General features: G+C 35.5%; 1 protein-coding gene across 1 annotated transcript; it reads left to right on the top strand.

Annotated features, from left to right (window-relative positions):
• Window positions 1-5,375: 5,375 nt before the first annotated feature.
• On the top strand, window positions 5,376-8,132 carry LOC123530303 (uncharacterized protein K02A2.6-like). Its single transcript, XM_045311074.2, has one exon. It carries the CDS (start codon window positions 5,376-5,378, stop codon window positions 8,130-8,132), a length of 2,757 nt encoding a protein of 918 aa, XP_045167009.2.
• Window positions 8,133-23,481: the final 15,349 nt, after the last annotated feature.

The raw sequence follows: 23,481 nt of genomic DNA, 5'->3' as shown, positions 1-23,481 counted from the left end.
AAAAGTTGTACGCCGACTTTACCAGGAAGCCCCAATAAAACTACACCTTTTCTTGTTCGATTTAGAGATTTATACTCTGTTTATTATACTCAAACCAAGTTTGAAAGACCTGCTTTCGAGGACATTTGAAGTTGTATGCCTTACGTAGAGTTAGGGACACGTTTGGCCACAGTGCATACATAAATACAGGAGTAATATTATTTGTGTCATTGATTGATCACTAGTATTACGTATATAAACTGTATGTGACCTTTCTTATTGATGTTTAATAACTGTATTTATTTTTTTAAACTGAGTCAGAACAAGCGACGAATTGGCAAGGTCCAACTACAGTGATGCGCTGTATAAAACGTTTACTGAAGAGATGTGACCAGGTTCCTGCAGAACATTGATACCTTTCTAATTCATAATTTGATACCTAAAAGACCTTAAATTCCCAATGATGACGACTTTTTAAAGACTATTGAAAGGTATGCTAATGATATTGGAAAATGTCTGGATGGGTTCCTGCGTGCTGACTGTCGATAAGAAATTATATTTGACGACAACCTATTTAAAGCATTGATGTATTCGCAAAACACAAATACCATATCTGATGATCCTATTGTGAAGACAATTGATTTTCTTTTTACTTATGTTGAACGTTTGTAAAAAAAATCAAAGACAAATATCAAATTTTTTTCTAAATGTAAGCGAAGCCATGCCTGAAAAGTTAAATACAGATGATGTTATAGAAACATGCTTACTTCAGGCTATTATTAAATTTACAATATTAAAGTGAACAGTATAAATGTTTTTGGTAACATTCAGATTCGTCTACTGTTCTATGTGTTTCTTCGCTGGCAATGTAAGCTCTAGGTTTTCCAACAGGAAAATAACATACGTTTGATATCTAAGAGCGAACGCAGTGGTCCAGTGGTATCACTGATAACGAAACCATGCGTCGAGAGTTCGAATCCCCGCCTATTCAACTAAGATCTTTAATATTAATATTGGGATAAGAGTCCCAACTAAAACACTGGGATTAGAGTCCGGTGTATCGGTGCATTGTGCCTGGAACGCTTAAGACCCAGATAAGCACCTTCCGGTGGTGACCATAGTTTAGCAACAATTCGATATGCATATATTTATAAATTAACAATTTTAAGCCAAAGTCATGTTTTACTTCGATCAGGAGGAAATACACTTTAAAGGATAAAAGTACTAAATTATTTCTGAATAACCTTATTCAACGATATGCAGTATTTTTTTCAATACCATAGATAGTTTTTAATAAACAAAATGATATGAGTTTCTTAAATAAAATTCATGGCAATTATTTCACTATTAGACAATCTACATATAAATTAATTACTCTGACTAGCCAAATCAAGAACACTTTCATAACGACAAGTTTACAAGCACAGGATTTATTACAATACATTTGATAAATTTGGCGAATTAAACGATTAAACGATTATTCCAAAAGTTTAGTATTTGTCGAAAGTATAAAATAACTTCAGTCAAATTTTACTTTCCAATTACACGAGCCAACACGATTTTCATGAAAACTGATGCGATGTACTACATATTATATTCATGAAAAAAGACGCAAGGATATACCAATGAAAATAGATGCAATAAGTATGTGTCTATCTCACGATACTTGATGCAGAATTTATGCATTTGATGCACCGAGTTATGTGTCACATTCATGGAACTGATGCAACGAGTTTTGTGTCACATTCATGCAAACTAATGCAATGAGTTATGTAACACATTCATGAAAGTTGATGAAATGATTTACATGTAAAGTCATGAAAATTGATGAAAAGACTTATGTGCCATATTCATGAAAACTGATTTAATGAGCTATGTATCATACTTATATGAATTGATGCAAAGAATATGTGTCATGTTCTTGAAAGTTGATGTCACGAGATATGTGTCATTCCCATGAAAGTTAGTGCAAACAGATATGCCTCTTACACATGAAAGTTCATGAACTGTTGTAATACTCATAAAATTAATGCAATGGATAATGTGTCATAGTCATGAAGGTTGATGCAGCGAGTTATGTTTTCATTTTCATGAAAACAAATCATACGTTATATTCCTGAAATTTGGGGCGATGTTTTATGTGTCATGTTCATGAAAACTTATGCAATGTTTAACGAGTCACAGTCCTGATAATGATGCAGTGAATAATGTGTCATTATTATGAAAATAGATTAATCGAGTAACGTGTCAAATTCATAAATCTAACACATTGAGTAATGTGGCATATTCATGAACATTCATGGATCAAAGGATATGCCATATTCCTGAAATTTGGGGCGATGTATTATTTGTCATGTTCATAAAAACTGCTGCAATGTTTAATGAGTCGCAGTCCTGATAACTGATGCTGTGAATAATGTGTCATTATTATGGAAATTAATTAATCGAGTAACGTGACATATTCATAAAACCGACACACTGAGTAATGTGGCACATTCATAAAAATTTATGAATCGAGTTTTGTCAAAATCATGATTTTGATTAACACAGTAACGTGCAATATTCTTGGTAAATAATACATTGAATAATGTACCATATTCGTATAAACTAATACAATGGAAATGCAGCGAGTTTTGTGTCATATTCCTGAAAATTATTTGTAATATGCTTTAAAAAAATGAAATAGTCTAAATTTCATTTTCATGATGCAATCAGTTATATTTCAGATAGCAAATGAGAAGAAAATTGCAGCACGCAATGTTTTTACTGACCAAACATACTATGATATAAAACAGTATGTACTTAACAGAAAATTTATTAATCTCAACTATTAGCTAATTAACAGTATAACTGAATGCAGAAACTTCCTGATCGATTTCCTCGTCCGCTTTACTCGCGCAGGATGTCATCTTAAGAAGTTTATCACAAACATACGTATGTAATAATAACAACACTAGTACGAAACATTATATAAACAGAACCTTTCATTTTGGAGACTTGAGGTTATAAGCTACAATGGCTGTATGCTTTTGATGTTAAACTGCTCTTTAATCAAGAAATATTGCATTTGGAAAGGAATGTTACTGAATCAGATTGTCCAAGAAACGGGTACAGTGTTTTCTTTCAAGTGGCGTTATGGCTTGTCGATAAATTTTCTTTCGGTTTCTTGTTGAGAATGGGCATCCGACTAACAACTGAACTTTTCGGCCAAAACTTCACTTGGCAGCAAATAAAAGTTATTTCGTCATGTTTAGCAATACACAGAAGTCGTGTACGAAACGTAATTTTAGCCTTAGGTTTTCCTCTTTTAAATTAAAATGTTAGGGGTTTTAAGAGCTTTTTGAGTTCTTCAAATGGCTGTGTAAATTGGCCACGCACACCAGTGGCGTACTAATTTTCAAACTGCTGTCGCTACGACCATTATAACTCAAAGGTACTACTCTCCCATTTATTATTCTGTACATAATAGTACGCTGTGTACTGTTTATTTTGTTGACTCGTAAATAATTTTCATTTCTTTTATACTAAGACAAGCAGCTCATAGAGTCAAACTATTATATATAATGCATTAATCTTCGTCATTCATTTTCTAACCTCCCATCAAAAAATCAAATTGGGATATATCCAGTAAATACCTTTCCATTGTAAATTTATTGAATCTTGTTTTATTAGATGTCAGATGAACAGTTATAACTTACACAGATTTTTTTCCATTTCACGTTCCTCTTTTTCAAGCCAAGCTGTATTGTAGCGTATAATATTTGCATGCTTAAGTTTGGCGAGGGCGACGACTTCTCTTAATACCTACGAAAGAAGGATGTTTAGACATTAGTGTTACATATTCTAATGTTTAAAGGGACACAACTCCAGCATCCTTATGATTATGTTCTTCATATTAGATTACTGTTACTTAATATATATATCGCATGCCTCTATGATTCAAGATTATTCTATTGTTAAGCTTACTTCAATAAACATGTATTAACATACTTGATGTTCATCTCTTTATACCAACAAAGTATAACATGGTGTCAGAGTCAGTAAAGGACTAACATGCTCACTGTGGACTAAATGTTAGATATCCAGTGGAATATTAACTTAAATTTGTGGCATTTATATCAGTTTGTTCATTTTGTGCGACGTTTTGCTAAGGATTAATTTCATTACCATTGAACAAGATGTATTCAAACAATCTAAGCAGCCAAACTCCAAAAATGAACTGGGAGACAAAGGACTTGCCTAGTGCCTTCAAAGCATTTAAAACTCATGCAGAGTTCATGTTCGGAGGACCGTTAAAAAAGAAAAGTGAAGCCGAAAAATGTAACTATCTCATGCTTTGGTCTGGAGACCATGGCAGGCAATTATATTCCACATGGAAAATATCTGATGAAGAAAAGAACTCTCTCGACACATACTTTAACAACTTTGAGCAATACTGCCAACCGAAATCAAATAGAATTTACGCACGTTATCGGTTCAGATCGAGAACCCAGCAGGAGGGAGAAATGTTCGAACAATACGTTACTGACCTGAAAGTTTTACTTAGGGACTGTGGCTATCCAGTCGAAATGAACGAAGACCTTGTTCGTGACCAGATAGTTTTCGGGATACGATCACAGAAGATTCGTGAGAAACTGATAAACTAGGGCTCAGACTTGACACTACAGAAAACACTGGACATTGCTAGAACTGTAGAGATGAGTCAAGTTCAATGTCAATCAATGACAAAACAGGACATTGATGCTGTCAAGTTGAAAACAAAAGCGCAGCAACCCAAATCCTTTTGGAGGAAAAAACAAGCAGCAAGTTCGAATCCACATGTGCGAATCCAAAGGGGAATCAAAGTCACCAAATGAGCAAACAATGCGGGAACTGTGGTAGAAAAAGTCATGCAAAAGGAACTGTGTGCCCAGCATATGGACAAATTTGTTTATCATGTAGGAAGCCTAATCATTTTGCTAAAGTGTGCAGATCAAAAAGGAATATCAGTGAACTGCAAGTAAGTGGTCTACTTCCAGATCTAGAAAATAACTTTATCGTTGATACCATTTCCCTTGACCAGACCCAAAATCAAGCCTTCATTACAATTGAAGTAGGGCCAAAGTACAAGGATGTCAAATTTAAGCTTGATACAGGCTCACAGGTCAATATCATCCTAAGGTCAATTTGGAATTGTCTTGGAATACATGATCCTTTGAGACCCACAGAAGCTCACTGCTTATGATGGGACTTACCTCAAAGTTGATGGTCAAGCAAACTTAAAGGTCAGACATAAAGATACTGCCGTAGTCAGTCTTGAAGAATTTTACGTTGTGAACACTAGTTCCACTCCACTTCTAGGTTTAAAAACATGCATTTCCATGAATCTGATCATGATTAATGTTGACAACTTAGATATGGCCTTGAATAAGGAAGATGTTCTCTCTAGGTACCCTGACATATTTCAAGGTATTGGTCAATTGCCTGGAGAATGTGAGATGCATTTAAAGCAGGATGCCATTCCTGTGATACACCCCCCTAGGAGAGTACCAGTAGCGGTACATGATAAGCTCAAGGCTGAATTACAAATGATGCTAGAAAAGAGGGTCATTCAAAAAGTATCAGAGCCCACAGAATGGGTAAACAGTTTAGTTACTGTAGAGAAGGGGAACGGTAAATTGAGAATTTGCCTAGACCCCAAGGACCTTAACAATGCCATTAAGAGACCCCACTATCCATCTAAAACTCTAGATGAAATATTGCCTGATCTGGCGGGTTCTTCTGTTTTCTCTAAGCTAGACGCGAGAAGCGGATATTGGTCAATTAAACTGACTGAAAAGTCGTCTTATCTGACCACTTTCAATTCTCCATTTGGGAGATTTCGGTTCCTTAGGCTACCGTTTGGTCTTTTATGTAGCCAGGACATGTTTCAGCAGAAAATGGACGAATGTCTGGAAGGACTTCAAGGTATCAAGACAATAGTAGATGACATTGTAGTTTTTGGTAAGGACAGGGCTGAACATGACCGGAATTTTGACAGACTTATGACCAGATGTAGTGAAAAAGGTATCAGACTAAATCCAGAGAAAATGGAGATTGGAAAATCTCAGATATCATTCTTTGGACATTTGCTTACTTCTGATGGACTTAAGATGGATACTTCCAATGTCAGAGCAATCAAGGAGATGCCACCTCCTACTTGTAAGTCTGAACTTGAAACTGTATTAGGTATGGTGACCTATTTACAGAAATTCGCTCCAAATCTTGCCGAGTTAACTAGCCCTTTGAGAGCTTTACTTTCCAAAGACGTGGAATTCTCCTGGGATAAGCCCCAAATTGAAGCATTTCAGAAAATTAAAGAGGTTATCACACAGAACCCTGGTTCGGTTTTGGTCTATTTTGATCCTAATAAGGAAATAACACTCCAAGTAGATGCCTCAAAGAATGGCCTAGGTGCTGTACTTCTGCAAGAAGGAAGGCCAGTGTGCTTTGCATCTAAGTCTCTTACCCAAAGTGAGAGAAACTATGCCCAAATAGAGAAGGAACTCTATAGTATAGTTTTTGCATGCAAGAGATACCATAATTACTTGTATGGTAGACATGTGAATGTCCAATCCGACCACAAGCCCCTGGAGGCTATATTTAAGAAACCCTTGCATAGTGCACCCCCACGTTTACAGCGTATGCTATTGCAATTACAGAAATACGACCTAGAGGTCAAACACATCAGTGGTCGTGACATTCCAGTTGCGGACACTTTGTCAAGAAAATTCTTACCCGACACTGATACAGATTTATGTCCAGACATGGATATACATGTACATGCTGTTATGTCCAATTTCCCAGTCAGTGATCAGAAAATGAGACAGATCAGAGATGTTACCGAGACAGACCCACAGTCACGTACCCTAAAACAAACAATTCTTGAGGGTTGGCCTGACCAACGAACAGACTGTCCAGAATCTATCACAGAATTTTGGAACTTTAGGGACGAAATGTCTGTTGTAGAAGACATTATTCTAAAAGGGTCGAAAATCTATATACCAAAAGGGCTGAGAAGCGAAATGCTTGACAAAATTCACAGTGCACATTTAGGCATTGAGAAATGTACACAAAGAGCTAAGGAGATAATGTTTTGGCCAAAAATGTTTAATGACATAAAACAGAGAGTTATGGAATGCCCAGTATGTCTTGAACATCGGTCAGAAAATGTGAAAGAACCTATGATTCAAACACCTTTGCCTGATAGACCATGGCAGACAGTTGCAACCGACATATTTACATGGCAAGGTAAAGATTTCATTGTTCTAGTTGATTACTACAGTAGGTACTTTGAGCTTAGTCAGTTAACAAGCACAAGAGCTCAAAATATCATCCAGAAACTGAAAAGCTACTTCAGTAGACATGGAATACCTGAAACCCTGATAAGTGACAATGCTAGCTATTACACGTGTCAAAGCTTTGCTGATTTTGCTAGAGAATGGGATTTTAACCACAGAACGTCAAGTCCAACGTACAGCCAAAGTAACGGCCTTGCAGAAAAATTTGTTCCTATTTGCAAAAATCTGCTTACTAAGTCCACACAGGCGGGTACGGATCCCTACATAGCACTTCTTGAGTACAGGAATACCCCTTTAGCTTGTGGTAAGACACCTGCACAGTTGCTTATGTCTAGACAGCTTAGGTCAATTTTACCAGTAATGGATTCAAACCTTGAACCCAGAATACTAGACAAATCGAGTGTCCGAAACAAAATGCAGAACATAAAAAACAGGTCAAAATTTTACTATGATAGATCTGCCAGACCCATGAAATCCCTTGAAAAAGGTGAAGGTATTAGGATAAGACAAGGTAAAACTTGGCAACCAGCTGTAGTTTCTAAACAGGTTAATGATAGATCTTACATTGTGAGGACAGAGGATGGTGGTATGTACAGAAGGAATAGACGTCATTTATTAAAATCGCATGAGAAGCCATTTGATGAAATTGATTTTCCATCACTTCCAGCTTCCCCACCAACTCCACCCCTGAATTTTCTCCACAACCTTCATGTCCTAAAATTTCTCCAGATCCAATTAAGCAGGAAAATGTTACAAATTATAACTCTAACCCAGATTCACCTGCCCTTTATCAAACTAGATCTGGAAGAAATGTGCGACCACCAGATAGATTAAATTTGTGAAACATAATTAGCTGAACAGTGCTTTGAGATATTCTACTTATGATGTTGATAATGTAATTAGCTGAGGAAATACCTAGACATAAACACTTACATTTATTAGATAACAATTATGTGAAAACTACTAAGCTGGAAATTGCTGTGACATTTTGATAACTTGAAACTGGGATTATTTGTGTTATCTGAATTTTATTACATTTATCTATAATGGAATGTAACAGACCCACCTTGTCGTGTGAAACTGAATTTTCCACACACTACTTTCAAGTATAGTGCTGAATCAGAAAAATGCCATTCATAAAATGATATCAGCTATGTATTTTTTTTATTCAAAAGAAAGGGGATGTTACATATTCTAATGTTTAAAGGAACACAACTCCAGCATCCTTATGATTATGTTCTTCATACTAGATTACTGTTACTTAACATATATATCGCATGCCTCTATGATTCAAGATTATTCTATTGTTAAGCTTACTTCAATAAACATGTATTAACATACTTGATGTTCATCTCTTTATACCAACAAAGTATAACAATTAGATAATAAGAATTATTACATGAGTACCTATAAATAGTAACAATTTTATGCTAAAAATTCTCACATTATCGCAGTGCGTCATGCATTATCACATTATCATAATAAGCCCCGGGGCCATTATCGATAATGGCCCAGACGATAGCGCGGGAAATTAACGTCCGTAAACAGAAATGACGTCATGACGCTTCAACAGCGAATATTTTAGTTCTAAATTTATTATCTTGAGCGTAACGTCGTATGTTCTTGATAAAACTTATTTCAACCCTAAATTATGCTAATAACAATATAGAACAACTATCTATGGTTTTGATTTTAGACAGTATATAGTCTCTTACATATATAATATAGAAACTGAAAAGCTGTTTATTATTATGCAAGTAGATGTCAGTACCCATAAAAATTACACAATAAACTTTTCTTTTTACATGAGTACCTATAAATAGTAACAAATTTGTGCTGAAATTCTCCCATTATCGCATTGCGTCGTGTATTATCACATTATCATAATAAGCCCCGGGGCCATTATCGATAATGGCCCTGGCGTTAGCGCGGGAAATTAACGTCCGTAAACAAAAATGACGTCAAGGCGTTTCATGGAGGTAAAACAGGGAATATTTCCGTTTTATTTTATCATCTTGAGCGTAACATCGTGTATTCTTCGTGAAATAGCGTATTTTTCTCCCTAAATTATGCAATAAGCGAGAAAGTAAAACTATCCAGGTATTTGATTTTATACAGTAAATAGACTCTTATACAAATAATATAGAAACTGAAAAGCTGAAATTTATTGTGCCAGAAGACGCAAGTAGGCCTACCCATATAAATGACACAAAAACCCCATTTCTTACTATATTATAGGTAAATATGTAATAAACAGGTAAATACATGGGAGCGCGGTGCCTTTGAGTGATAATTGCCCTGGAAGAAGATAATAGCCCTCGGGCTATTATCACCTTGCCAGGGCCATTATCACTCAAAGGCACCGCTCTCCCATTTATTAACCTATACTTACTATATTATAGTAATAAACAGGTAAATACATGGGAGCGCGGTGCCTTTGAGTGATAATGGCCCTGGAAGAAGATAATAGCCCGGGGGCTAAAGCCTTCGGGCTATTATCACCTTGCCAGGGCCAAGCCCTCGGGCTATTATCTTCTTCCAGGGCTATTATCACTCAAAGGCACCGCTCTCCCATTTATTAACCTATACATAATATATACTGTTAGCAGAACCATTTTTTTATATATCTAAACAACACGAAGAGGTTATACGCCTGCGGAAGAATTTCCTGAGGGCTTAACTAGAGTTAATTACAATCATAATGTGTATAGTTATCGGAGTGTTAAGATATATTGAAACATGGTACTGCTTTATTCGATTTCGGTTCTTTCATGTAAATAAGTAGATTAGATAGGGAAACACTATTTCATGGCGCATGTATGGCGCGAATGAAGTAGTTCGACGCGAACGCGTGGAACAACTGAGGAGCACGTAGTGCAAGTTATTCTTTAAACCTAATAATCGATTCAAAATGTATGAATTATGTGTAATACCGTTCTGAAGTCGTTTACATTAAAATAGTAGATCAAATCTGGTAGCACTCTTTCTCAAATAATAAGTCGACGTGATTTCAACATTGCCGTAATGAAAATCTGCATGTCTTTTCATATTAGAAACATGTTTTTATGAACTGATGAACCTTATTTTCTTTACAGCGTATGTACTTGCATCCAGCTTGTATTTATATTTATATAGATTAACACTTCAAGTTTATTTTTTTCAGCTCGAACATTTCGGCTTAATGATTCCAATACTCCCGCTTCATAGTTGTTAATCACCTTTTGGAAATGGTGCGTGCTTTTTGTGATATGCATGCTCCATAACCTCAGAACCCCTCTCTATTTCATAACCTCAGAACCCCTCTCTATTTCATAACCTCAGAACCCCTCTCTAAAATTTTAGTTTGTTTAGTTCTGCCCATTTTTTTCTCGTTTAGGGCTAGTCCTTTATTAGTCCCCTACCTGTGGAACACTGGAGGGGACTATAGGAATGCCCTACGCCCGTCTGTCCGAGCAAACAAGAGAACATTTGTTGGGTACTGAGGACGGTAAATTCTATTCATTCTGTACTAGTATTGAGTACTTCCTGTCGCTTGTAGGGTACTTTAAATATAATAAAAAGAAATACCCAATAAAGGTCCGTTTGTAAGAACGTCTGTCTGTCCGTACGCAAATACTGATTCTGCAATTACTGGAAAAAATATTCAAGCTAGGGTTATAAAACTTGGTATGTGTATAGAGGGCAATGTTGTAGATTATGCCATACATGACTTTTGCGTGTAGGTAAAAGCTCAAGGTCAAGTAAAAATTTTGTCTGCTCCACAACTTCTGTATGCATTGATGGATTATCTTAGTGGTACACACAAACGTTCCCCATGATAAGACTATGTGTCAACACATTTTTTATGCTTGTCAGTTAAAGGTCAAGGTCACTGTTTAAGGTCAAGAGAAAATTTGTTTCTGCCCTATAACTTTTAGTTGCAATAAAGGATTTTTATTAATACACAGAAATGTTTCCCATGATTAGACAAGGTCAAGGTCACTATTGAAAGTCAAGTAAAAGTTTGTTTACGCTCCATAACTTTTATTTACATTGATGAATTCTCTTTATACTACACACAAATGCTTCCCATGATGAGATAATGTGTCGTGTACATGATCTTTGCTTATAGGTCGAGGTCGCTATTGAGATTTAATTAAAAATAGTTTCCAAATGCCTTTTAGCATTTTAAGCCTAAACACAGTCGGCAACAACCACAAGGGACGAACACTACCACAGTTATATACCGGTATAGGACTTCTGTATTGCCACTGCAATACTTGGTTACTTGTTTAAACTGGGGACCATACGCCGCTTGTCATGGAATTGCACGCTAAACTACCATTGAAGGTTCAATTAAACCGCAATATGAACACATCTGCGGATGTTTTTGATACTTGTAACATGTGCATATTTTGAGTTCTGATCAACCCGGGACTAGAGGGCATAGACGGTAATCTGCATTTCCACTACCGTCGATGAACAGGTTTAATCAAACCGCGCCTAAAAATTTTCTTTTTTGTCGTGTTGGGCGACTTGTAGAATTTCAACTTTTTTAATTGGTAAATAATATAATCTATAAGAAGATCCTTTGGAAGCAAAGAATGAAACTAAGTATAATAATAGCAGACTCGGTTTGATTTAGTCTGTTCATGAGAGGTAATGATAAGTGCAACACTCCCTTCGTTCTGTTAAGAAATGAAATATTTTATCAGAGTTCATGCGAACAGGCAAATCAATGAATTGCGCTAACGGTGTTTAATTTGCCGATTCTATTTTGTCCTTCTTTTCGCATGAACTCCGAAAAACAAACTACTAATAATTCATTTCTTATGTTAACATTTGTATTTCCTTTCCATTTTGTAAACAGTGTGATGTAATAAATTGCACATATTTTGTTGCATTTAACATTAAAATCAGCTTCCCTTCCGTTCTGTTCTCAAGAGGAAACAACTGTGACGTCAGTTAAGAAACGTTCTGCCTGACTATATGATGAGGTCGTCAAATCAGCAGGTTAGAGCTCACCAGCTGTTTCACCATAGATTTCCATTGTTGTACTATCATGGCATGTACGGCCTTCCATTAATCGAAATATGTATATCTAATCACATGTTTTTCAAGAACTTATTTCCATCAAAATATCGGGCGAAAAACGTATGAATAATGATACTTTATTTAACTAAATTTCGTGTGAATGAGATGACCCCCTGTTTGCATCGTTGGCATGGCCGGGAGAAATTGGTTTGATAAAACTTTTTTAATACACATAAAATATAGCAAGGATTGTAAAAATGTTAAATACATGTACTGTAAATTCAGTAAAAAAATCAATTTTGAAAACAAAATCACTTCTTGGGTTTGTTTACATGACTGACCAATCAGAACGGACAAACATTACCTTATTTCCAGTTATAGACGTACCTTATTCCCAGTAAGTTCCCCGTGAACTGTTTTGAATTTGTGATCTCTGACCAGCAGCCCGTTATCACTAAGCAGCGTTGTCGTCACTTTGGCGCCTTTCCTTTTGCTGTTCATACAAAATGAACGTCATAATTTTCAATTGAAATGAATAGAGCGAATGTAAATATATTGTAAATACAAATCTTGTAAACAGATCCATATCCGCCCTTTCCAAGTTTTTCGATCTCTTCAAATTCCTTACCATACCTTCCAAACTTGTAAAGAAGATCATATTGACTATCAAACGTCGGATTTGATCCACTGAAAATACATGACTCAGAATATAAATAGTTTTTGTGCATATGGCAATCAGGTTTAAATCAAATGAATTTTGTCTGGTTTAAAACGGTATATTATAACCAACGTTTCTTAGCCTGAAAATCGACTTGCTGCGCATTATAGTGAAACTTCGCATTCAGTAACATTTCGTGAAGCCGAATTAATGCAAGAGTATTTTCTCCGCGGGCTGCTGTAGGATGGCCATATGCCGCTTAGCTGTCATACAAGGGATTTGTACGACAAACAGAAAATCTTAAATTATTTTTTTTGTTATTAGTTGTTTAGCACGCCACGTTCGGAGTTTTTTTTAGCTCGACTATTCGAAAAACAAGTAGAGGTATCCTACTCACCACGGCGTCAACGTAACACCTTTGTTAAGATTTTCGTAACAGTTCACATTTTGACAAAACCGTTTGTCATAGCTTTGAAACTTTTAAAACTTGTGTACCATCACTATGTCCAGCTTTAGGCAAGGATACATAACTCTGTCAAGGACTTTGACTGAATTATGACCCTTTTAAACTTAATCTTGGTTAAATTTTTCGTACCAGTTTATATTCTGTGTAAACTGTTTGATATATGGCTTTGAAACTTTTCTCACTTGCTAACTATAACAGTCTCTATCTCACAGTAGGCAATAGTACATAACTCTGTCAAGTACTTTGGCTGAATTATGGCCCTTTTTGGACTTTGAAATTGGTTCAGTTTTTGTACAAGTCCATGTTTTTTTTTTCAAATCTGTACGATATTTTTGGGCGTATAGAAAATCATTCTTGAACCATGCTTACTTAAATCCACAGACAATGTTAAATATAGCCATTACACCATATATTTTACGTGGAATACTTGAATTGTTCAAGCTTGCGAAAAAACGCGTTTCGTGAACATCACGCAACTTTTTTTCGGTTCATAAGATAAAGAAAACACTTTATCATAAGTTAGTATTGTAAAAGAACGACAAAGTTATACCTGTTTTCGAACACAATACCATCTGATGAAGTTGTCCCCACATGTGCACTTCCAAGAGTTGAAGATGTAGTTACTTTAATTAACCTATTTGTGATAAAAATAATTGTCATTTTGGATACATCAATTAATGGCAAATGTGCACGTGAAGCTCATGTTGTAGTTCTTTTAAATACAGAATCCATAGCATGCACTTGCAAAAATGAAATCTTAATGAATGTAAAAGTTGATTACAAACTCGTGACACGCATTGTCCTCAAAATTACCCAATATTAAAAAAATCAGCGTGTTTTTGAACATTGTTATCAAGTTTTTATTCACATCCAAAACTGGCGTTTTTCGAGCGTTGTTATTTCGGAAGGTGAGCTTCCATCAGAGGGAGACAAATCGTTAATCACGACAATTGTTTCAAATAGGCATACTAAGATACGTCAGCGAACAAATAAAAACGAGTTTCATCCTAACAAGCGGATATTTGACCTAAACTGATAACAAAACAATCAAGAAACTGTATAATCCTTTCCTATTTCAGCGTTATTATACGGCCCTTTAGTTTCATTCAAATTGTCAAATTGCACACACGGTCTTACATAAAACACTGTTTCTGACAAAACAACGGTTCTCTGTGACGTAAAAATAATGGACTTGAAATGGAATTACAATGTCGTCTAGTGCTTATATTCTACTGTGCATGTTTCTAAAACCGTATTCATTATATGTGAACTCAAGGTCGACATGGAAGATTTCAACGAGTACGTGTTATTTTCAATACATGAAAATACAATAATAATATTTATAGGCATTAAAACTACACTTGTCGCTCATTCTGGTTATGTAAAATACTAAATACTCTCTTAAAACTGGAAACAACTAAGAGCTGTTAAAAGTGAGAAATGACGCAAATGTAGGGGAAATTCGGGTAATTAAACCACCTAAGAACTATAAAGCTTGTTTCTTGCAAACAAATGGCAGTATCTCTCAAATATTATTATTTCAGTAATTGGATACACGTTAATCACATTTCGGGCAAAAGTACCAAAAACGCTAGTTTGATGTTTTCGGAAAACGCTATGTGATAAATTATCTTAAAATGACTAAGTTACCCAACATAGTTATGGTATCTGAGCCACCTTTATCATGTAGACTAAGATGAAGAATGATTATTAAACTAATATACCCATTTAGACTTGAATACAAATCTTACAAACGGACACGGCCCATTCATGTGTTTTTGCGCATGCGCACATGTGCATTTTCTTATTTTGCGTAGGAGTGCAACATCTTCCTGAATCTCTGAGTGTATGTTTTAGGCATAATCACGTCACAAAATTGTAAATTTTAGCCTACAATGCTATGATTATTCAAATTGTATACATTTTATTCAAAATAGTAAACTTTTGTGATGATATCCAAAAGTGTGCCTATGTCTTATATAAAGCTGTTCGTATTTTTAAGACTGCACCCAAATATCGTTCAGTCCGCTTAAACCAAGTAATACTAATTCAGTCCAGAGTGCCCGCTTGACGACAACCGACGCCACGAAACATCGCACTTACAGAGAAGGTGCGGACGCATTTTTTAAAACAGTTTGTTGCTAGGCCTGAGGTTTGAAAACCACAAGTCTTATCCAGCGAGCTATGCTATAGCGAGCTTTATGGACATCTGATATTTCATGGTTTCCTGTATTCAAGATATCATGCTAAAAGAGTTGTTTGTGTTAGAGGACGTGCAGACGGACAGACAGATAGTAAGACGTCAAATAATTAAGTGCACGTGCATGATATTATTTAAGTCACACCACTTAGCATCTCACATTCGTATCATTTTGAATGCAAGCTAGCAACACTTTTGAAGTAAGTACTGCCTTCTGCATAGGAGAAAAAAACAGCTCCTATGGGTTATCTTCATGTGTGAAGATTTATATATTAGTTATAATAAGGACAAGAAACGTAAAACAACTAAAATTTAGAGATACAAGTTGTGTGCAAGTTTGGTCAAAATCAAATAAAAATTTACGCGCTGTCGCAATCTTGTTAATAACAGGTAATTTCAATGTTAACTAATTTCATTAAAGATATCGTTATACTTGGCATCAGCGACCATAACATTGTTGAGGTCAAAGGAAACACTTCCGCCGAAAGATAAGTTCCATCAGAAAATGTTAGAAAGGACAAATATTCCACCCTCAGTTGAAGATCGATGGGAAAATTTCTCATCCACTCTAAATAACATATCAGCAAAAATAAATGTTCTCCATTAGGAACCACCTTCCCTGGGTAAATCAAAATCTAAAGAGGATAATTAGAGTCGTAATAGTGCCTTCAAACAATTTAGGAAATCAAACAGATCCTTTGATCGTAAATACTGCTTGACCTCAAACACACAGTCCGAAAGAATGTAAAAGAGAAATATCAAAAATACCTTGAAGATATTCTACATGTAAAACATAAACCAGTCTGATGACTCCCCTACATCAAAACCAAACTGCAAAAAAATTCTACTCCCTCCTAAAACATTTCAAACAAGATTCAGCATCCCGCTGTTACCCTTAAAATGCCAAAAACAAACTCCACTCGGATGAACTTCAAAAGCAACTGCTCTAAATAAGCAGTTCCAGTCAGTATTCAGCCCAAAATCACCTCTAAACTTAGCATCCTAATACAAGACAACATAACTCACCACTTGAAGACAATTTCAACCCTATGAGATTTGTTAGGAACCATTCTATGTCAATGGCATTTACATGGATATTTGGCATTCTTGTTTTGACTGTCTTCAGGTGGTGAGTTACGGTTTTGATCAGATAAGTCTTGGAGTTACATCTTGCAGTAGAATGCTAAGTTTAGAGGTAAAATGAAATCTATAACTTTAAAATCAATGTTGATATATAAAATCTACAGGTGTAAATTTGAAATAATCACGACAGTAATTTTGAACAAAATATAGGTCATTTACTGTAAATTTTCATACAGGCATTTTGGAATGCATGTAAAAGTTTGTTTTGGAGAAATTCTTTGGCTCAAAACTATAAAAAATGACTCAACTCATAAAGCAAGTTATTTTAGAGACAACCAGTAATCCAAGACGTGAAGCTCTGAAGTATGCAGCTAAAAAGGCGAATTTGTTAAAATCTGATGCAATACCATGCACTAGAACTTGAAAGTGAAGTGGAATATCACACTGACGACGACGACAACGCTACGATGATGATGATGATGATGAAAATGATGATGATAATTAAATTTATTGTGCAGGACTGTATACAATTACAATGTGTTTTTGAGTATTTGTACTTGTTATATTGAATTTTTGAATATGTAATTATGATTTTCTTTCTTTTGTATATTTATATTTCTCGTTTTCGCTTTGCAGTACGTTAAATTGTCCTTAAACAAAACGTTTAAGATAAAGTGAAAGGGCAATTACTTGTTTAATACAACTTGAAATAGTTCGTCGTTTTACTTCCTGATTTATGATAAATGTAATGCATAAAGACGAAAGCTATCGTTAATTAAATGTTGATTAAGTAGTACAGTTAACTTTGGTCTAAATAAGATCTATAACATACTAATAACGTATTTGCTTACTTTAAATGTGACCACTCCGAGTACATTGAGTCTAGTATACATGGATGCATAACGACATAAGAAAATATATTAGAAAGAGAAATACAAAATGCAAAAGCACAACTTTTACAAAAACACTATCAAACAAACTAAAGAATGAAACCCTTAAAACAACCGACTACTGGAAGATACATAAACAATTCATATCATCATCAAAACACTTCTGTTCCAACATTAAGTGATAATGCTATTTTAGTCACAGAAGATACTGATAAAGCAAATATACTTAATTTCTTTCAGCCTCAAACATTACTAAACGATAATAACAAAACACTGCCGCACATGCAGATCAATACAACCCATCCAAAGGTTGACTCAATTAACATCACAGAGGAAGAAGTAACAGGAACACTCAAAGCACTCTCAGTAGGTATAGCTGTAGAGCCTGGTAATGTGAATAACAGGATGCTGAAGGAACTCTCATAGGAGCTGGGAAGACCACTTTGTCAGCTTTTTAACATATCCATAAACACTGGTAAAATACCGTCTCAATGGAAATTAGTTCATGTAAGAAAAATGATCCACAATGTAAGCGGGTAACTTAAGATATTCACATCAATTTACAACTGAAACTGTTTACACAATTTGAAAAAGTTTTTTTGTAGGGACCTCTCATTTACAATTATATCAACAATTATGAAATGAATTGAGTGCATTCATGATTGAAAAAAATATTGATGGTAAAATGTGTAGGGACTTGTTTACATTATAAAATCTTTAATAACTTCTTTCAGGTCAATTTTTGGTATGGTTTTGGTAAGCTTATAAGAAAGAGCATGCCATTCTCTTTCACTCAGATTTTCTTCATTAGACACTTGGCTAGTCTTTGATTTTCATTGAATTTACTAAAAGACAAAAGAAAGTTCAGTTGTTGAAAGTAAACCTACTTACTAAACTTGCACTATACTCTATTAAATTGTTTAGCTGTTGAGACGTTTGATATAGACTATAGTTAGGGAAATCCCAAAATCAATGAAAAGGCATCAATACAAAAGTTATCCATTTCGCTTAAGATACTTTTAAAAGGTCATTTTTCAAAATATTGAATATTTCTGTTTTAAAAATAATAGGAGGAAAACCATAAATATGTTTAGTAAATATATGCACTTAGCTATCATTTTACATTGAGGAAAAAAACCTGTAAAGACGAATTTGAATTTTTAGGTACCGTATCTTTATGCGCAGTACAAGGCAGGGATGTGTTCCACACAAGTAACATTGACATATTATGATAGTTAATGATTTCTCGTCGGAACCCGAATGTCAGTTGTCAGGACTGTTGGCAGAATGGTTACAGACCCGTCGATTGATACCAGGAATTCATGGGTAGGTACTTATTTAGAAGCTAAATCGACTATTGTTTCTTAATGTCAGTTTCACAGATGCCCAATTTTACTTTTAAAGAGCATTGATGGTAAAAGTGTTCATTTTAAAAACCTACTGAAATTTTAATTTATACTCATTTCGGCAAAATTGGCTTGATACACAATGACTAGACAATATGCTCAATTTCATTGCAGGTAACATAAACTGAAGTAATTTAAAATGTAAGTCTGGTGTAATCGACTGCTGCAATCTTTCTTGGAGACGAGGCTATTAATGAGTAGCCGAATGCCCCGCAGAAAGCGCAGACCAACCCGAAGAAACCAGTAGGGTATTGCTAATTGAGGTAAGGTGGTGGGGATGGATTGAGGTTACAAGCCTCTGGAATTCGAAACACAAAACTGACAAAATTGTTAAACCGCGTGTTTTGATATGCGTGCCGCTTCCAATGAATATTAAGCAACATGTCACGTGACTCAGATCTATATTTACTCCCTATGCATGCGTAGAGGTACACCGAAGGAAACGAAAGTGAAAGAATGTGACCATTGATTTCGTTTTGGTATAAACCATGTTTATTTCATAAACAAAAATTTATACTTAAACTACATAAGCAAGCTAGGATTAACCAAAACATGAGTAATTCTAACTAATTTATTTGGCAAAACTGGCTTGATACACCATGCCTAGAACAATATGCTCAATTTCATTACAGGTAACATAAATTGAAGTATTTTAAAGTATAAGTCTGGTGTAATCGAGCCTGTCTGCTGCAATCTTTCTTGGGGACGAGTCTATTAATGAATAGCCGAATTCCCAAAAAGAACCTCCGCGGCCGCATTCAACTAAGACACATGGTTGGAGGCGGAAGGAGGTTCTACAATTGCCCGCGACAGATTATCAAATATTTTAGTTGAAGACCTTCAACCGAACACAAGGCGTGTGTACACGTAGAATGTATTGTCCCATTTAACCATGAAAAAGAGCATTTGTTCTGGTTTAATCGGTAATAGCTTGAAAGCATTACTAATATCTGTTTTGCACATTAGCGCCCCTTGACCTTGATCTCTGATGGCTAGTATAGCGTCGTCAATTTCAACATAACTTAGACTACACACATCTTTGTCGATAAAACTATTTATACTTTTGTGTGTATGATTATTATGTGGTGCCGACAAATCAACTATGAGGCTTTTCTTTCCCGAGTATTTTCCTTCGACAATACCGATGGGAGACACACGATAATTGGTGAATAGTGGTTTATCGAATGGTCCCTGTAAAAACTTATTTTCTAATTCAGTTTGACTTCCTCAGGTTGAGGTAATACCACAGTCACACATACGGCGCGGATAGCTACGTCTAGCTACGGAAAGAAACTTAGTAATCCGTATCGATCCGTACCTGAACCGTACCTTAACGTAGTAATCCGAACCAATCCGTATCAGTCCGTACCAATCCGTGCGGCTCAGGTGCGGATCGATACGGATTACAACGTTTCTATCCGTGGCTAGACGTAGCTATCCGCGCCGTATGTGTGACTGAGGTATAAAGCCGATGACAGATTTTTATATGTCTTATTTTTTTGAAAGTGTTGTTTCTAGCATAGTATCAAAACCATATTTAAACCATCATAAGGATAGGACACAAACGCTTGACCTGGATGTTGAGCTAGTTCTGATCTAAGAATCTTGACGTCTATAGTCGTTGACGCCACGAATTTTCAATCCGTGTTTAAAATTCTATTAGAGTTATCTATTTTTGATCTCTTTGGGTACATTGGATTTACATGGTGCCGACTAAAACATGTCTCACTTTATGATAACGGGAACAATCGCGTTTAGAGCAGCCGTTGACAGAGTAAAAATTATTGCAAACTTCTACGCCTTTATGATAAATGACTTTCCTCCCAAACCGATCCGTTTCCTTGTTGTAATTGTGTAGTTTTACGTATTGCCAAATGTAGGTTTAATTCCTAGCTGACACGTCTGTCCACGATGTCATATGCTGGGAGAAGTCAGACTCGTGAAGAGTGGAAGCGCAGTGTGAGCACTGGTGTGCTAGTATACCCCCAGTATTAGCTGAAATAGCTCGGTATCCCTTTTAGACCAGTCGACAGGAATACGAAGGTTCACAGCTTTGGCTGCTTTGCTGCTGGAAAAAGCAGTGATAATCATAATACTTATCGCCGTAGAACGAGTGGATTCTTGCTATATCTGTTTCATAGTCTTCATGCTCTTGCTGACGCTGCGGCCATTTTGTCGATATTTACCAAATGCCATCCGAAACTGTTCAATGTTTAATCTCTCTTCAGCCGAGTGTCGGTTTTTATCGTAGGATACTCTGAATTTTTAACATTTTCCGGTTAGAATTATGGAATCAGCAAGGAAGCGAGATTTACATTCCTCCCATCAATTATTTGTCTTTTCAATGTGTCGCTTACAACGTCTATGTTCGAATGAAAAGTCGAACGGACGCCGCAAATGTTCTGCGCAGCTAAATGTCGGATTGTTATTTAATTTATTATTAGGAGTACTATCATATATACCACTGTTTGTCTCATTGGTTCTGAATTTGTACAAATCGTTTAATGTTGGCAATGCTTCAACTTTTGCATGTCGACTTGAAGCGTTCAAACTTTTAACTGTCTCAGTAATTTTTAAGCGTTCATTGTACTATTTAAAGTTTGTAGGCATTCAGAAAACGGACTGCTGACAGAAACTGAAGTAGAAGTGCCTGTTGGTGTTGTTGTTGTCACCGCCGCCGTCGTCATCGATGTATCGATGAATGATTGAATTGGTGAACGACTTCTTTATCTAGAGTTTGTAGCGGTAATTGCAAGTAATCTAGTGCTTTTGTCGCAGTTCTTCTTGTATATAGCTTTTAGCATCGTCTTTGTGAATGAGTCCGGCACGCTTATCCTATCTGTTTTAATCCGTTTCTAAGTTCCTTTATTGTCCACTTATTATTTTTATTTTTTCTGCTACGAGACGCCATCGTTTGACTAGGTATCGTTTATAAATAAACACAAATATTTCGAAATCAAGTTTATAGATTTATAATTTACTATTTATTGAAGTGAACACTGATTAGATATCCAGTAAACACATTGTACTTTTCGATTAACGATGAGAAAAGTACAAATTTGATATTACAAGCCTCATTGTTTAACCGACCGCGTGTGTTGATATGCGTGCCGCTTCCAATGATTATAAAGCTACATGTCACGTGACTCAGATCTATGTTTACTCCCGATGCATGACCGCGTGTTTTGGGCCGTAACGGAATGATACACTTTTTTAATTGGGTTATATCGGTATTCGGTCCATACCTGGATGAAAAATCTCTATAGAGCAAGTTGATATGTGTGTTTTGTTTACCATGAACTTGATTATATCGTTGGCGCAATTGGTAGAGTGTAATGATAACAAACCTTGAGGTGCGAGTTCAAGCCCAGAGAACGGCTGTATTTTTCTCTAGTATACATTATTTTTACTTTATTTTAGTCAAATCTTTGAAGACTCTTTTAAAAAACATTTTATATATTTTAATGATAATGTTTGACTTATTTTTTTCCACTGTTTCTATATTTTAATATATTTTGCTACTTTTATTTCAATTCATGTCGCATAATTTCAATTCACCTGCTGGGTCTGTTGACGACACTTCAGCTGTGTCAGTCTCTGAGTCAGATGATGTGTCGGAATCCGAGTTAAGCTCGATAATAACCGGTGTAGTGTGAGTTTCGTCAGCCCCGTAATATCTGTCAGTGCACATGCGCACAATATTGTTTACTTCCGGTGTGAAAAGTGTAAGACAGGGCAATGAAATTTGGGGTGTTTTCAGCGAATTAGGTAACATGGAAGTGTGTTGTAAAGAGATAGCATTAGCAATTCAGAGGCGAATCGATTACTGACCGATTACTGTTTGTTTTCACTGCTGACATGAAAAAACAATAGTACATTCTTCTTTAAAAGAGCATCTCAGTAACGCGCTGTTATGTTTGTATTTGAAATGACAAGTAGATTCTAACTACAGGCCCATATTTATCAATTTGATAAATTTTTAAAATGTAAAAAATGACAACATTTTGCCAAACTTTCACTTTTTTCCAAGTCGAAAACTCAAAGATTTCTGATGTTCCGAAGGTAGAAATAAGCATGTAGGAAAGATAACTCCTGCAAACACTTGATTCATCATTCATGTGTCCACAAAAAAACTGGAATGCTCGTTTCACTTTTAAATCAGCTTTATTGTGCTGCATTTAGGGTATCTTAAATACTGTATGATTATTAAGACAGGAAATTTTGCAGATTGGAAAATATACACTTTATTCAAAGTGAAAGTATTTCCTGTATTTGACTAAAATTTCATTTTTCTTTTTTTATCGAATGACTGTGTAATTTCTATAATAAAGAAACTAGGAAAAATCTTCCTTTAAATAGACAAATACATGTAGCCGAAAAATTGCAAGAAGCTACAAAACCTGAAGAATGTGTGCATGTCAAAATCTAGGATCAATATGACTTTAAAAGTTTCATTAAGATCTGTTA

The sequence above is a fragment of the Mercenaria mercenaria genome, unplaced genomic scaffold (assembly GCF_021730395.1).
Source record: "Mercenaria mercenaria strain notata unplaced genomic scaffold, MADL_Memer_1 contig_4707, whole genome shotgun sequence".
Lineage (NCBI taxonomy): Eukaryota > Metazoa > Mollusca > Bivalvia > Venerida > Veneridae > Mercenaria > Mercenaria mercenaria.
The sequence above is the reverse complement of the archived record's forward strand: the minus strand, read 5'-3'. Positions and strand labels throughout refer to the sequence as shown.

What these genes read in the sequence shown, in the direction of transcription:
- LOC123530303 (XM_045311074.2), top strand. Translation starts at nt 5,376, where the DNA reads ATGGCCTTGAATAAGGAAGATGTTCTCTCTAGGTACCCTGACATATTT.